The following is a 13,723-nucleotide window of genomic DNA, read 5'->3' as shown; positions in this document are numbered from 1 at the left end:
ATATCAAACAAAAAATATTCTATAATTTTATTAGTACTTTTAGTATTCTTTTATTTATTATTAATTATTACTTATGATTCTATTGTTATGTATGATTAGTTTTTTATTTACTTTATCATTTTTAATAAGATCAATAATTCATATTATAATAGAATTAAAATAACAAATTTAATAAAAAAACTAAAATATAAAAAAAACTAAAAATTAAAAAAAAATTAAAATATTTGAAATGACTTGAAACAAATATGAAAATTCTTTTGGAAAAAACCAATAATGATCATCAAAGGTGAACTCCCGCTGAAGTGAACGCAGAAGCAACAATTTTTTGCTTCCAGTAAACGCGCTTTTAAACTGCAAAATCACTTCTGCGTTTAGAGAAAAACGATTGCCAAACATTAAAAAACAGCGTTCAAAGAACTTCAACGCATTTTTATCCTCTCAAACGGGTTTGCTAAACACACCCCTAATCGTTGGGAGCGTTCAACGTGGTAACAGATGGTCACATCAGCACTCCAAAAACTGATTCAGTACTGAAAACGAGAACAAAGACTATTAAAGTATTCCAAATTGTATCTGAGGGACCATTATAAAAAAATTAGAATCTCAAAGACCAAATTAAATAATTGCGTGAATTTCAAGGATCATTATTAGGGGAATTTGCGGTGCGATTTTGATCAATTTTGAATAAAAAGCTCATCCGATACATAACAATAAAAATAAATTTAAAATAAATAAATAAATTATATTTTAAATATAAAATATTTATTAAACAATAATAATACATGAATAATATAAAAATATATAAATTAAATGTTATAAATATAATTATAAATATAATAAAAAAAATAATATTATAACACATTATATAGTTTAAATTAGATTAAATCAGTTATAAAAAAATAAATTTAAAATTCGATATAGCAGTTTATAAAAAAAAATCTAATTAAATTTAAATTAGATGGATAAATAATTTAATTTAAAATTTAAATCAATTTGAACAATCCTTGTTATTTTATAGTGTCGAATTCCTATTCGGAACCATTCTATTCGGTTTGAATGGTTGAAGTAGTGTTGATCGGCACCACAGTCTGTACTCTATAGTCTATAGTCTATAGAGTATTCGAAATTTCGAACCGTTCTGAGGTTGTGATTTAAAGTTATTGAATAGAACATCTTATCTGGATACAGCTTACTTGAGTTGAGATTTCAGAGTTCAGACAACCTCTTCCAATGCAATGGCATCTTTATCCTTTCTTAATTCTAATTATTTCCATTCTATCCAAATGTCCAAGCCATCGTCATCATCGTTAACATGCATCCACTCCTCACTCTCTTCCCCAAACCCTCCCAACTCAAAGGATGAGGCCATACAACAAGCAAAAACATCCATTTCAACAACCTTGGAGAAGCCCCTCAACAACTCCTCAAAACTAATTGGCAAGTACAAGAAACTCAAGCAACCCAAATTCAGGGTTGAGATTCCACTCATTGATGGCTCACCAGATTCCATTTCCCAACTCGCCCTTGATGTTTTTGGGGACATACCCATCAAGAGAAAAGGTTCTCCCATTAAGGTTTTGGTTCTGTGGCCTAACCCTAGATTGAGAGAAGCTGCAAATGCTGCTTTTAAGTCCCAATCAGATACCAAAGTTGAACACTTTGACATTCCCTCACTTCAGAACAGTGACCCCAGAATCTTGAATTCTGCTGATGTGGCAGTGTTCTTTGTGCCAGAGGTTTCACAGTTGGACCTGGTTAGAACAGTGAGTGATGCATTTAACCCTAGGCCTGTGGTTATGTTCAATCCAAAATGGGCATTTGAGGAAGAGGGTAACTTTGATGATGATTTATCTGGGTTTGTGAATTCCTTTGAAGTGGTTTATTGTTTCATGGGGTTAGAGGTGAGGGGTTTGTTGAGCAAGAGAAAAGGTGTGGTTTTTAGGTGTGTGAGAGATGGGGTTGTGAGTGGTGAGAAGTGGAATGTGTTTGTGGAAGAAGGGGAAGAAATGAAGCTGGTTTCAACACTCAAGGCCAGGCCAACCATTGTTGAAGTTGAGAATGTGTTGTACAATGTGATGGCGATGAATTCGCCGATAACCAAGTCGGCGAAGTTCATTAAGGGGTTGGTATCCAATGTGACAGGAAGAAAATAGTGAGGAAGGAAGGATTAAGGATTGGTCTTCAAATTTGGGATAGTTTGTTTGAGATATGGTGAACAACGAGTAGAACATGTTTGTGAATTTGTCTCAGTGAATATAGGTACACTGCTGTGATTTTCATTTGGTTATGAAGTGAGCATGTAATAGTTACTCACCAATTTTGAATGAGAATTCAGATTACTTACTAGGGTTGTCCCTTAAATTCTTGATATTCTGCTTGCATTATAGTTAATTATCCATGTTCTTATGAGGTATTATGTCATGTAATGCAAGCTAGTGAGATAGGACTTCCTGAATATGAAATACATGATGAGAAGATCTGTTGTTAGCTTGATATAATATATCATTGTATATTGATAGAAACAGAATCAGATTTAATTGCCATTTCTCTCTCTTGTTCACTTTTGATCATTTATTTCTTTATCTTACAGAAGTTAACCAACCATTGATGAACTCACATGTTTGTTTCCTCCAAAAACAAAAAGCTGTGGTCTTTACTCTTTATACATGCATATGTATATTTTCTATAGATATACTCATACGTACAATATGGATTTAAGTGAAAAGAATCTGAGAATTTTCAACTGAAGAAAGTGAGTTAAAAAGAAAATCTTGAAAAAGTGAAAGAAGAAGCATTGTGTCGTATTATTGTTGAGTTGTCTTTAGTCTGGGAAGAAGGCCTTGTGTTTGGAAGAATTCTCACATTTTTCTCTTTTTCCCTCTGTATGCATATGCCATTTCTTCAACTCATCAACAATGTCATGTTTTTTGTCAAAGATATAAGCTATGATGCCTTAATGTGACAGCTCTTGATGAATTTATCTGAAAAGTTAACATATTTAGTCCACAATGGCCTCAGTTGTGGAAAAGCTATGTCTAGCCATGGCTTCGCCCTGCCATTGAAATGGATGACACCGGCACTCTCAGCATCAGCAAAACTTGTGTCTTCTTGATATCCCAATCCCAGCATATGCCAGAAAGGATCAATAATGTGAACATGGCCATGAAATGCAATCAACCCAGGAGGTAATGTGCCTAGCTGCCACAGGCTCAGGTCTGATTTTATATTCTGCATAAAGTGAAAAAGAACTGAAATCTCAAATTTAAATGACAAATTTGAATTATAACAAAAGTAGTTTGACTAGTTTCTTTTAATTTTCTCTATAGTATTACTATGGTGGAATGGAAGATTGCAAATATATACCTGCTCAACCCAATGGTGGTATGTAAAGCTTATATTGGTTTTCCTCCAAGCCTCCAAGTCAAAAATGTTCATTCCATAAGCCCAGGCGCACTCGTTCGGATTGAAGTTTTTCAATATGAGAGGGTGAGAGAAGTTCAAATAGCTTTTCAACCTCTTTGACATCACAAACTTATCTTCTCCAGTACATGTTTCTACTGCTCCATTGACTTTTCCATTCATGTCAATGTCCCACAGAGGCGTAAGATCAGTTTGTATTACTATGTCATCGTCGAGGAAGACCACCTTGTTAAGGCTTGGAAACAACTGTCACAAAAAATGTGTTGCGCCAATAATAAGCATCACAGGCTTTAATACAGATTAGGCTTATCGGTTATAAGCTTCCCGGAGGGGAAAATTCGAAAAAGGAAAAAAGAATAGAGAAAGATTTACTTCCTATTCTATCCTTCTTACCTCTGGAAGATGTATTCGGATATGGTTCATCACTGAATTATACTTGGGACTAAGTGTTTGTAGCTTTGCTGCAATAACTTGTGGCTTCTCAGTGGTATTTGCTACTATAGCTGATGATCCTCCTCTAAACTGTGATCGCACCTTCTGGTCTTTCTCCATTGCTTCCAGCACAGGCACCTTACCCTTTGTAAACCAATCGAAATGATGCAATGCTTTGACTTCAATTATAGCAGGTGATAAAGGGTGCAAGGAGAACCATGCCTGCATGGGATAATAAGTCTTTTTATCTGTAATTATGTGCAGAACAACTTTCTGGGGCCGCAAACAGTTGCGGACAAGCGATGCTGCAACAACCGAAGCAGCCAGAACATTGTCTGAGGCAAGGACAAAGTGGAAGTAGGAATTGTCAACCAGGGCAGGGACTAATTCTGCAGAGGGTAGCTGAAGCCGTGCTGCCGCGTTGTTGGTGTGCTCGCTGGCCAGCCTCAAGTCAAGGCAGTGAAGTTGTTTTGGTATGCTGCTCGATGCTACATGGCGATATAGATATTCTTGGATTTTTGCATTTCGGGTCCTTTGTTCCATAAGGGTCACCTAAGTAAATCACCTTTGGTTACATTTAACATGCTTTTCTAGTTTCAAATACTGATTTGAGCAAAAGTTATATTTTGCAAATTATATAAACCAAACACATTGGAAAAACATTTGAAAGAGTAAGAGATTGGAACCATTTCTCTGAGTTTAACAGCAAATGTCTTGGCATCAAATCCACCTTTCTTAACTTCTGTCATGAACTCTTCTAAAGTCTGTGGAATATCAGATCTTCCCCTTAGCTCATCTTTGTCAAGGGGTGCATCTAATGTTTGGTATATTACGTCTGGCACCTATCAGAAACAAATATAATTTTTAATCTCAACAAATATTCAGGTCAAATAATTTTTTTATGATTCAGATTTTGATATATATATATAATTGGAAGAGTTTAGGAGTTTACATTTGATTCAGTCTTTTTCCCCATAAGTTTTGGCCCCAGTTTTTTTCCCAAGCAACCTACAAAATATGATTTGGAATAAATCAAAAATGTCATATATAATCCAAAATGAAACAACTTTATTAGAACTATAATTTCCATGTGTAATGCATAAAAAGGGTATTCTACTTGCTTGAGAAGGTCAATGATTACATATAATCATGTTTTTCATAATAAACCCGAAAAGTTCAAAATTTAAACTTTACTAATTATAGAGTTCACTTTGAATCTTTGTACTTCTAATAAGAACATAACTTCTATCAAGTGGTTTTATGTGCATATAAGAGTTTGTTATGTGATATATCTTAAATTCTCAAATGAATTTTATGAGTGATGCATCTCATATCACTACAGATTTGCAGTTCTCACATGGTAAGGTGTGAATTAATAAAATCACTGTTCAAATAGAAAAATTTAGTGTCCAAGTACATCATCCAAATTTGAAAAAATGACACACTATATAATATATACAGGTTCCATGTGAGAAGAAATGCTATTATAATATAAATATAACTTTATTAAATCAGAAGTCGGTTATGATTTGTTCAAGGAGGGGAATGCAGACAAATAAATAAGCTATTTAAAAATATCAAAAGATTCAAAGCTTTGTAAAATAATAGCAAAAATATGCTTTGATAAATTTAGTATTGAAAGCTTATCCAACTTCACATTCACTCTGTCCATGACTGCATCTGCATGTGTTCATGCTTGATACTTTGTGTGTATCTATATGTGTGCGTGCGCGCGCGCGTGAGAAACAGAGAGTAAGGTGATAATGTAGTAGTACCTATGGTAGAGCACTTGGTTTCTCCTCCATCAATGCCATCCACTGATGTCAAAACAAACACAAACCTGAGAAGGAATGTGAAGAACAGGAGTGAATAGAAGAGCATCCTATAAGAGACTCGCCGCGACGCAACCTTCACTTTGATGAATTCCTTCAACCCTTTTCCTGGTAGCACAGTTACATGTCTTAAACTTGGTGATATGTGAAGCTGCATTGTTGTCCAAAAGTGCCAACAAAAAATGCAGAAAAAGAAGAACTATTATACGATGAGTTCTTCCTCCTCCTTCTTCAACTTTTGATGAATGAATGATTCAGGAGGAGAACAAAGGACCCCATGTCAGGTTATGGTTGTAAAAAAGGAAAGGATTTGATGGTGTTTAAGGTTGCTGTCTTGCACCTAACCTTGCTTAGCACTTGGGCCAGGCATGTCAATGGTGCTGTTTGAGGCCTCTTTTATAAATATTTATATAATTTTGAGGTGAACTTGGGGTTGTTAAGGAGAAAGAGACATTGGACTAAGAGGAAGGAACAAAAAATGGGTGCTGTTTGGTTCAAGTTTTATGTATTGGCTTGGTTTTGAAGGAGGGAAGTTGAGGCAGAACAAAACCCCAGCATATATATATATTTCATATTATGAGTTTAATTTTGATGTACTAACAGTATAAAATATTTTATATAGTTGTTCAATCACATCTGTTTTTTCGAATGATCATTTTGCGTAATCAATGTAAAAATAATTATTTTTGCTGATATAACGCCATATAATTGGATGTATGTGTAAAACTGATTTTATTGACAATTTATCAAAATTAAATTTACTATACATTGTGTTGGGTTCATAATATCTTAATATATTAATTAAATTAATTTTTATCTTTAGATAGTGTTAAGTAGATTAAAAAATGTGATATTTATATTATAAATTTGGTTATTAAGTGATAGTATTTTGTAATAATAACTTTTTTATTTTGATATTTTCCAACTAATGTGAAAAATTTTAGAGTAAAAAGTATGATAAATTTGGAGAGAGTATTAATAATAAATGAGTAAAATAAATATGTAGCATTTTGTTTTATTATTGTTTGGTGTTGTATGCTTGGGTTTGCCATCACATGAAGCTTTTTAGCACATAAGAGTTTTTAAAGTACTATTTATATGGAAAATGACTAGCCCTCTTTCTCTGTCTTAGTATGTTGCGGTTGATGGAATGGTTGGTGGAGTGAGAATTCAGTAAACGTTTTTAATTTTCTTTTTAGTTTCCTTTAGAATCATATTGAGATTTAAAGTAGTTAGAGACTTGTGTGGCGTTTCTATATCAAGGTAAGGGAACTTTAGGGGAAATTATTATATTTGAAGGGTTAATTGGCAATTAGTAAAAGTAGCTTTGACTAATAGATTCATAATATGGTTCTTGGTTTGTCTCTATTAATGTGCATTATTTGGCGTGGAACGAAATTCTCTGTCTTATCATTATCAAGATTCATTTTCACCAATTCAAAGGAAAATATGCTATGACTATTGTCCAAAATATATATCATTTCAATTTAATAGAGCATGAATAAAATGTTACTAATTCTATTACAATTACAAACAATAATGTTTTTCATTAAGAAAGCATAAACTTTGTTTTGTTCTGCTATCAAAAGAACAATAATATTTAAAAAGGATTTGTAGAAACACCCCCTCCCAAGAAAACAGAAACACCTCCTAATATTTCTTTTTATTCATATGTATCAATGTATGCTTAATAATAACAATGTACGCATAATGTTCAAGGTTAAAAAGCAGGGTTTATGTATATGATAGGTATAATTTTTTTTTTATCATTTTTTGGTCTTGAACAAATTTCTGATAGCTAAAACTTACCATTAATATAAATTATATTCTTAGGTGTTATATTATTCTATATTAGATTGCATTTTGGTGTTAAATATGCTGACGTGACATATTTTAGTGCTATATAATATAAGAAAAATATTATATAATTAATCATATATAAATTAATATTTAATTATTATTTATGTTAAAATGTGTTAGCTTTTTTAATATTTTATTTTATATTTTTTAGTAATTATTATGATCTTTTTATATTTCATGAGTCAATCATCAATAATTAATAATTCTAATTCTACAACAGCTTATATATTAAATTTCTAACGCCAAGTATGCTGAAGTGATATATCTTTCTTTTTAACTTATTTTCAAAAAAGTATTATATAATTAATCATTCGCAAATTAATATTTAATCATTAATTATGTTGAAATTTGTTAATAATTTTAATATTTTATTTTATATCTTTTTAGTAATTACATTGTTCTTTCTTATATTTCAGTTAATCAATAATTCTAATATTTTATTTTACATTATTTTAAAAATTATTATGATTATTTTTTATATTTTTATGAATGTTATATATAGTGTTTTATTTTATTATTTGTGAGTGTAAATTTTAGAGCCAAATATGCTGACATGCCGCGTTTTAGTGTCGATTTACATGTTGATGCTACTTTTGAAAAAATATTACGTATTAAATAATTAAATTTGTTAACATTTAATGATTAACTATAATAAGATTTATCAATAATTATAATATTCTATATCATATCTTTTTAATAATTACCTTGGTTTTTATTTATATCTCTATGAATATTATATATATTTTAGATAATTCTTGATTCTTTTTTATACAATGTTTTGAATATAGTATATTTTTTATTTTTATATAGAGTAAATTATTATTTTTATCCCTAACATTTGGGGTAAGTCCCAAAATTGTCTTTAACGTTTCAATCGTCCTATTTAAGTTCCTAACGTTTCAAAATTGACTCAATGTTATCTTGCCGTTAGAGATCTATTAACAGAATTGACAGCGGAACAAAATTGAGACGATTTTGAAACGTTAAGAACTTAAATAGGACGAAAACGTTAGGGACAAAAACGATACATAAAATAAATTTTAATTTTATTTTATCTTTCAATAATATTAATTTTTTACTATACATAGTATTTAATTATTTTTTAATTACATCTCAATAAATTACACTTAATCACATTACTTTTATTTTAAATAAATCTAATTTTTATAATTTTAAAGAATTTTGATATATCAGAAACAAAAGGTATAATTTATATTTTATTGTATATATATTATTTTTTTATTTTCTGTAAGTTTATATACTAGTCATTCTATAAACATTTCATGATAACTAAAAATCTTTAAGAGTAAAATTATAAAAAAAATTAATTTATTTAAAATGAAAGTAATATGATTAAGTGTAATTTACTTAGATGTGATTAAAAAATAATTGAATACTATGAAGGATAAAATTAAAATTTATTTCTATGTATCATTTTTGTCCCCAACGTTTTCATTCTATTTAAGTCCCTAAAGTAGCGTTTGTTTTGAGATACTGGGACAGAGACTGGAAGACTGAGACACAGTATCATGTTTGTTGACTCAGAAACTGGTACTAAAATTTCTGTTCCTGTTCCTAAAATTTTCGTATTTCAGTACCTCCAAAAAGTAGGGACACGGGGGACTGAAATTTTAATAACATTTTATACCTAAAATACCCTCATTTCAATTAATTAATTCCAATTTTATCCTTTGTGCAAATTAAATAGAGTTTTATTCTTATTTCAATTTCTGTCTCTCACTTTGCACCAAAAAGAATACTGAAATTTATTTCGATCTCTATCTCTTAGTCTTTGTCTCTCAGTCTCAGTCTTTCAGTCTTTGTCTCTCTACCAAACGCTACCTAACGTTTCAAAATCATCTCAATTTTGTCCCGCCGTCAATTCTGTTAACGGATCCCTAACGATAGGACAACATTGAGTCAGTTTTGAAATGTTAGGGACTTAAATAGGACGATTGAAATGTTAAGGACAACTTTGGGACTTATCCCGAACGTTAAGGACAAAAACGATACTTTACTCTTCTGTATATTAAAATAGCTAAAAAAGTATTTGTTAATATTTTTAATAATATATTATTATTTTCTACTACTCAAATCAATATTTATTATTATTATTATTATTATTATTATTATTATTATTATTATTATTATTGGTGTTATTGTTGTTGTTGTTAATTTGACAATATTTAGTGAAAACATATAAAATTCACTTTAAAATATTTTAGTTCATTTCTTTTAGACATTCAGTTATTTGTTTCTTGCACACAATATTTTTGTTTATTAAATATAATATAAGTACTTTATAAATTTCTTTTTTTTATAGATTGTTTGGTATTAATATAAAAATAACAAAAAAAATATATGAAGTTATTTTATATAAGGTAAATATATTTTTGAATGACTTATTTTATTAAAAGTATATTTAAGATATAAATATAAAAAAATATTTTTTATGCATTGTACGGCTACATACATTAGTAAAATTATTAAATGAAATTGATAAATTAAAAACAGAAATAATTATCTAGTATAATAGAAAAATGATAATGGCACACTTTTTTTTCTATAAATTTATACAAGATATGATAAAAAAATATATATATAAAGAGTGACATTATCAAAAATAGAAATGATATTATCATTTTCCTAATAACTATTCACCTAAGTTTATACTTTTAACTTTTTGCAATTTTATTAGATGAGAATGTAGCACTTTTTTTTAGAGTAAAAGATCATTTTTGTCCCTAACATTTGTGGTAAGTACTAAAGTTATTCCTAACATTTCAATTGTCTTATTTAAATCTTTAACGTTTTAAAATTGACTCAATATTGTTCTACTGTTAGGGATCCATTAATAGAATTAATGACGGGACAAAATTGAGACGATTTTAGAACGTTAGGGACTTAAATAGGACGAAAACGTTGGGATAAAAACGATACATAGAAATAAATTTTAGTTTTATCCTTCAATAATATCAATTTTTTATTGTACATAGTATTCAATTATTTTTTAATCACATCTAAGTAAATTACACTTAATTACATTACTTTTATTTTAAATAAATTTATTTTTTTTATAATTTTACACTTAAAGTTATAAGTTAATATAAAAATATAAAAAAATTATTTAAAATGAAAGTAGTGTGATTAAATGTAATTTACTTAAATGTGATTGAAAAATAATTGAATATTATATACAGTAAAAAATTGATATTATTGAAAGATAAAATTAAAATTTATTTCTATGTATCGTTTTTGTCTCTAACGTTTCAAAATCGTCTCAATTTTGTCCTGCCGTCAATTCTATTAACGGATCCCTAACGGCAGGACAACATTGAGTCAATTTTGAAGCGTTAAGGACTTAAACAGGACGATTGAAACGCTAGGGACAACTTTGGACTTACCCAAATGTTGGGGACAAAAACGATACTTTACTCTTGTTTTTAATATTGGAATGATAATAGTGTTTTTTTGAAATGTGAATTGTTGGAGTGTTATTCTTAAATGTGTAACCGTTTAATTAGAGAAGTAGAAATTGGATTGTCCGTTTTGTTAGAAGTACAGAAATCGAACCGTCCGATTTGTATAAGTACAGAAATTGAACTGTTTGATTTGTGAGAGGTACACAAATCGGACCGTCTGATTTATGTTAAAAATATTAAAAAATTTGAGGTACAGTATCCCAAATTTTTTTAATTTTTTAAATACAATTCGCACTACGGTGTAATTTATATACCTCTCACAATTTTAAAAAATACAAAAATTATTATGTTAAGTTATATTACTCATACTACTTTTATATCTAAATTTTTTAGTCATGACCTCTTTTAATTAGTGTTAAATAAAAAAATGATGAAAAAAAAAGTATATCGACGTCATTGGTGGTCATGGACATTGATTTCTTATGGTAGATAGACAAAGATAGATAGGCCAGAAATGGTTAGCTGTTATATGAAGCCATAACAATTAAATTATGTATTATATATTATTGTGTATTTTTACAAACTGTATAGTAATGTTTTATCTTTTTATAATTAAAATAATATTTTTTTATAAAATGTCAATAGCATTTTATATTATCATCATCATAATAGTATAAAATATTAAAATAATCAAATACGTTCGTAATTTATATTAAAATTATCCATATATAACAATTTTAGCCCATTTCTAAATCAAGAAAGTGGTTTGGGATATGTTTTATTTATTTTGGTTCAAATAATACTTTTGGATTTTACAGTTAACTATAGTTCTATTTCTTACAATTTTCCCTATATTATAATTCTTGTTATAGCGTTAGAAATTTTATTTTTGTTCCTTATGATTAAATGTTAGTTCCTATGTTTACCTTTTATATTTATTTTAATTCCTATATATAATTTTTTTTCCCTAGATTATCAGACGTTTGAAGTTTTTTTTTTTTATTTTGGTTTATGCTATCATACATACAATGAAAAAAAAAATGACGATAATATACTTTATTTAAAAAAAAGTTTGGATCCATCCTTTAATTTATAAAGTGAAAAAGTGCATTGTCATTATCCATCCACAATCCAATATATTAATCTAAGGCAAATAATTTCTCATTGTACGAAGGATCTTAATAAAATAAAGAAAAATAGTTGCTATATTTTTACTTTTATTAAATTTAGAAATCACAGTATAATTCGTATTTGCTGAGGATAATCAATTCGACTCTACTCAATCAAAGCAGGTAATTCTCATTTCAGTATAAAACAAACAAGACAAATTTCTATTCAATGCAGAATATAATAGCGAAATAAGATCTATATGTAAAAAATAAGATAGAAGACAAAATCGAATAAATGAAATAATACGAAAATTTGCCACTATCTACCTCGTTGTCATAGGTAATTAAATCATCAATATGTATTATTTTTAAATTTTTTTATAAATTATATATAAATTTTAGTTTAATTCCTTTTAAAAATTTTATTTTACTTTCTTTTTATTATAAAATTAATTTTTACCCCCTTCTTAAAATTGTACCTAACTCCGCCCTATTTTCATCTTTTAAGTAATTTCCAGTTATGGACGAAAACTTAGGAGAAATAACACTACATTAAGAAAGACGTAGTTGGAAAAGAAACATAAATAAAAAGAAAAGAAAACTGTTGTTGTGCATCAGAATTGGTGATGCATGATGATGCATGGGGCATACTTTCAAAACTCATCAGTGTCATAATAGTTTGCTATGATTGTCTAAAATCGTCATCATCAACTATACTGGTGGCACCTGAACCTACCTATCTCTCTCTAATTTTTTTTATTTTTGTTATTTTGTTAACTATAAAAAAATTCGCTCTATATATAGTTTGAATTGCCGTCTGATTATCAAAATCTGATACACTGATGATATATATATATATCCTAAAAAATAATTCTTAAATAAGTTATTCATATAAAATATATATTAATAATAAATAAAAATATATCTATTTATATACAAATATCTATTTAATATAACTACAAATAATAGTTTGTTTAAGAAAAAGTTAACAGATTTAACTATAATATAAGTTAATTAAGTCAAATTTTTTTATTTTTAATTTTAAAATTTTAAAAATTAACATAATTATTATTATTATTATTATTATTTAGCTTTGTAAAAATTCAAGTTTCTGCGAGTTTACATGTCTCTATTATTATATTTACACAAAATTATTCAATTTATATAATTCAAATTCGAAATTATCAAAAGAGAGTTTGTTTATCGTTCGACCAACCATTTCTGTACCTATGTCCCTATGTTAAGCTCTAAAATCTGATAATTACTTATATATATGTTTTGTTGATGATAATAAGCTAAGTCTTTTTCTTTTTCCCTTTTTGTGGGTGGTTGTTGGAACTTAGACTGATACCATTAATGCAAGAATATTACAATAACTGATTTTCTTTTTTTAAGACAGAAAGTTTATCATTGTTTCTTAGTTTATTGTTCAGATTTTTAGTTTTAGACTTTTCAAACTAAATATAAATTAAAGTAACGGGTATACATAAAATGAAAAGGAAACGTGCGTGCACAAATTCTGAACACAATTTATAATACTACAATTGATCTCAAGATTACTTAGAAAGTCCGTTTAAAACCATTATAAGAGAGATTTAATGGAATTAATTTCTATTAGTTAATAGTGTCAAGAAATAAAATTACAATA

General features: G+C 28.4%; 2 protein-coding genes across 2 annotated transcripts; one reads left to right on the top strand and one right to left on the bottom strand.

Annotated features, from left to right (window-relative positions):
- The first annotated feature begins 1,077 nt into the window (after nt 1–1,077).
- On the top strand, nt 1,078–3,149 carry LOC107462420 (uncharacterized). Its single transcript, XM_016080998.3, has 2 exons — nt 1,078–2,259; nt 3,019–3,149. The coding sequence occupies exon 1, from the start codon at nt 1,236–1,238 to the stop codon at nt 2,151–2,153; it is 918 nt and encodes a 305-aa protein (XP_015936484.1). The 5' UTR covers nt 1,078–1,235; the 3' UTR covers nt 2,154–2,259; nt 3,019–3,149.
- LOC107462419 (probable galacturonosyltransferase 12) lies at nt 2,549–6,067 on the bottom strand. Its single transcript, XM_016080997.3, has 6 exons — nt 5,628–6,067; nt 4,805–4,860; nt 4,539–4,694; nt 3,814–4,404; nt 3,364–3,666; nt 2,549–3,228 (listed from the first exon to the last, which is right to left on the bottom strand). The coding sequence occupies exons 1-6, from the start codon at nt 5,839–5,841 to the stop codon at nt 2,944–2,946; spliced, it is 1,605 nt and encodes a 534-aa protein (XP_015936483.1). The 5' UTR covers nt 5,842–6,067; the 3' UTR covers nt 2,549–2,943.
- Between the last annotated feature and the right edge of the window lie 7,656 nt (nt 6,068–13,723).

This window comes from Arachis duranensis, chromosome 8 (assembly GCF_000817695.3).
Source record: "Arachis duranensis cultivar V14167 chromosome 8, aradu.V14167.gnm2.J7QH, whole genome shotgun sequence".
NCBI lineage: Eukaryota > Viridiplantae > Streptophyta > Magnoliopsida > Fabales > Fabaceae > Arachis > Arachis duranensis.
The sequence above is the reverse complement of the archived record's forward strand: the minus strand, read 5'-3'. Positions and strand labels throughout refer to the sequence as shown.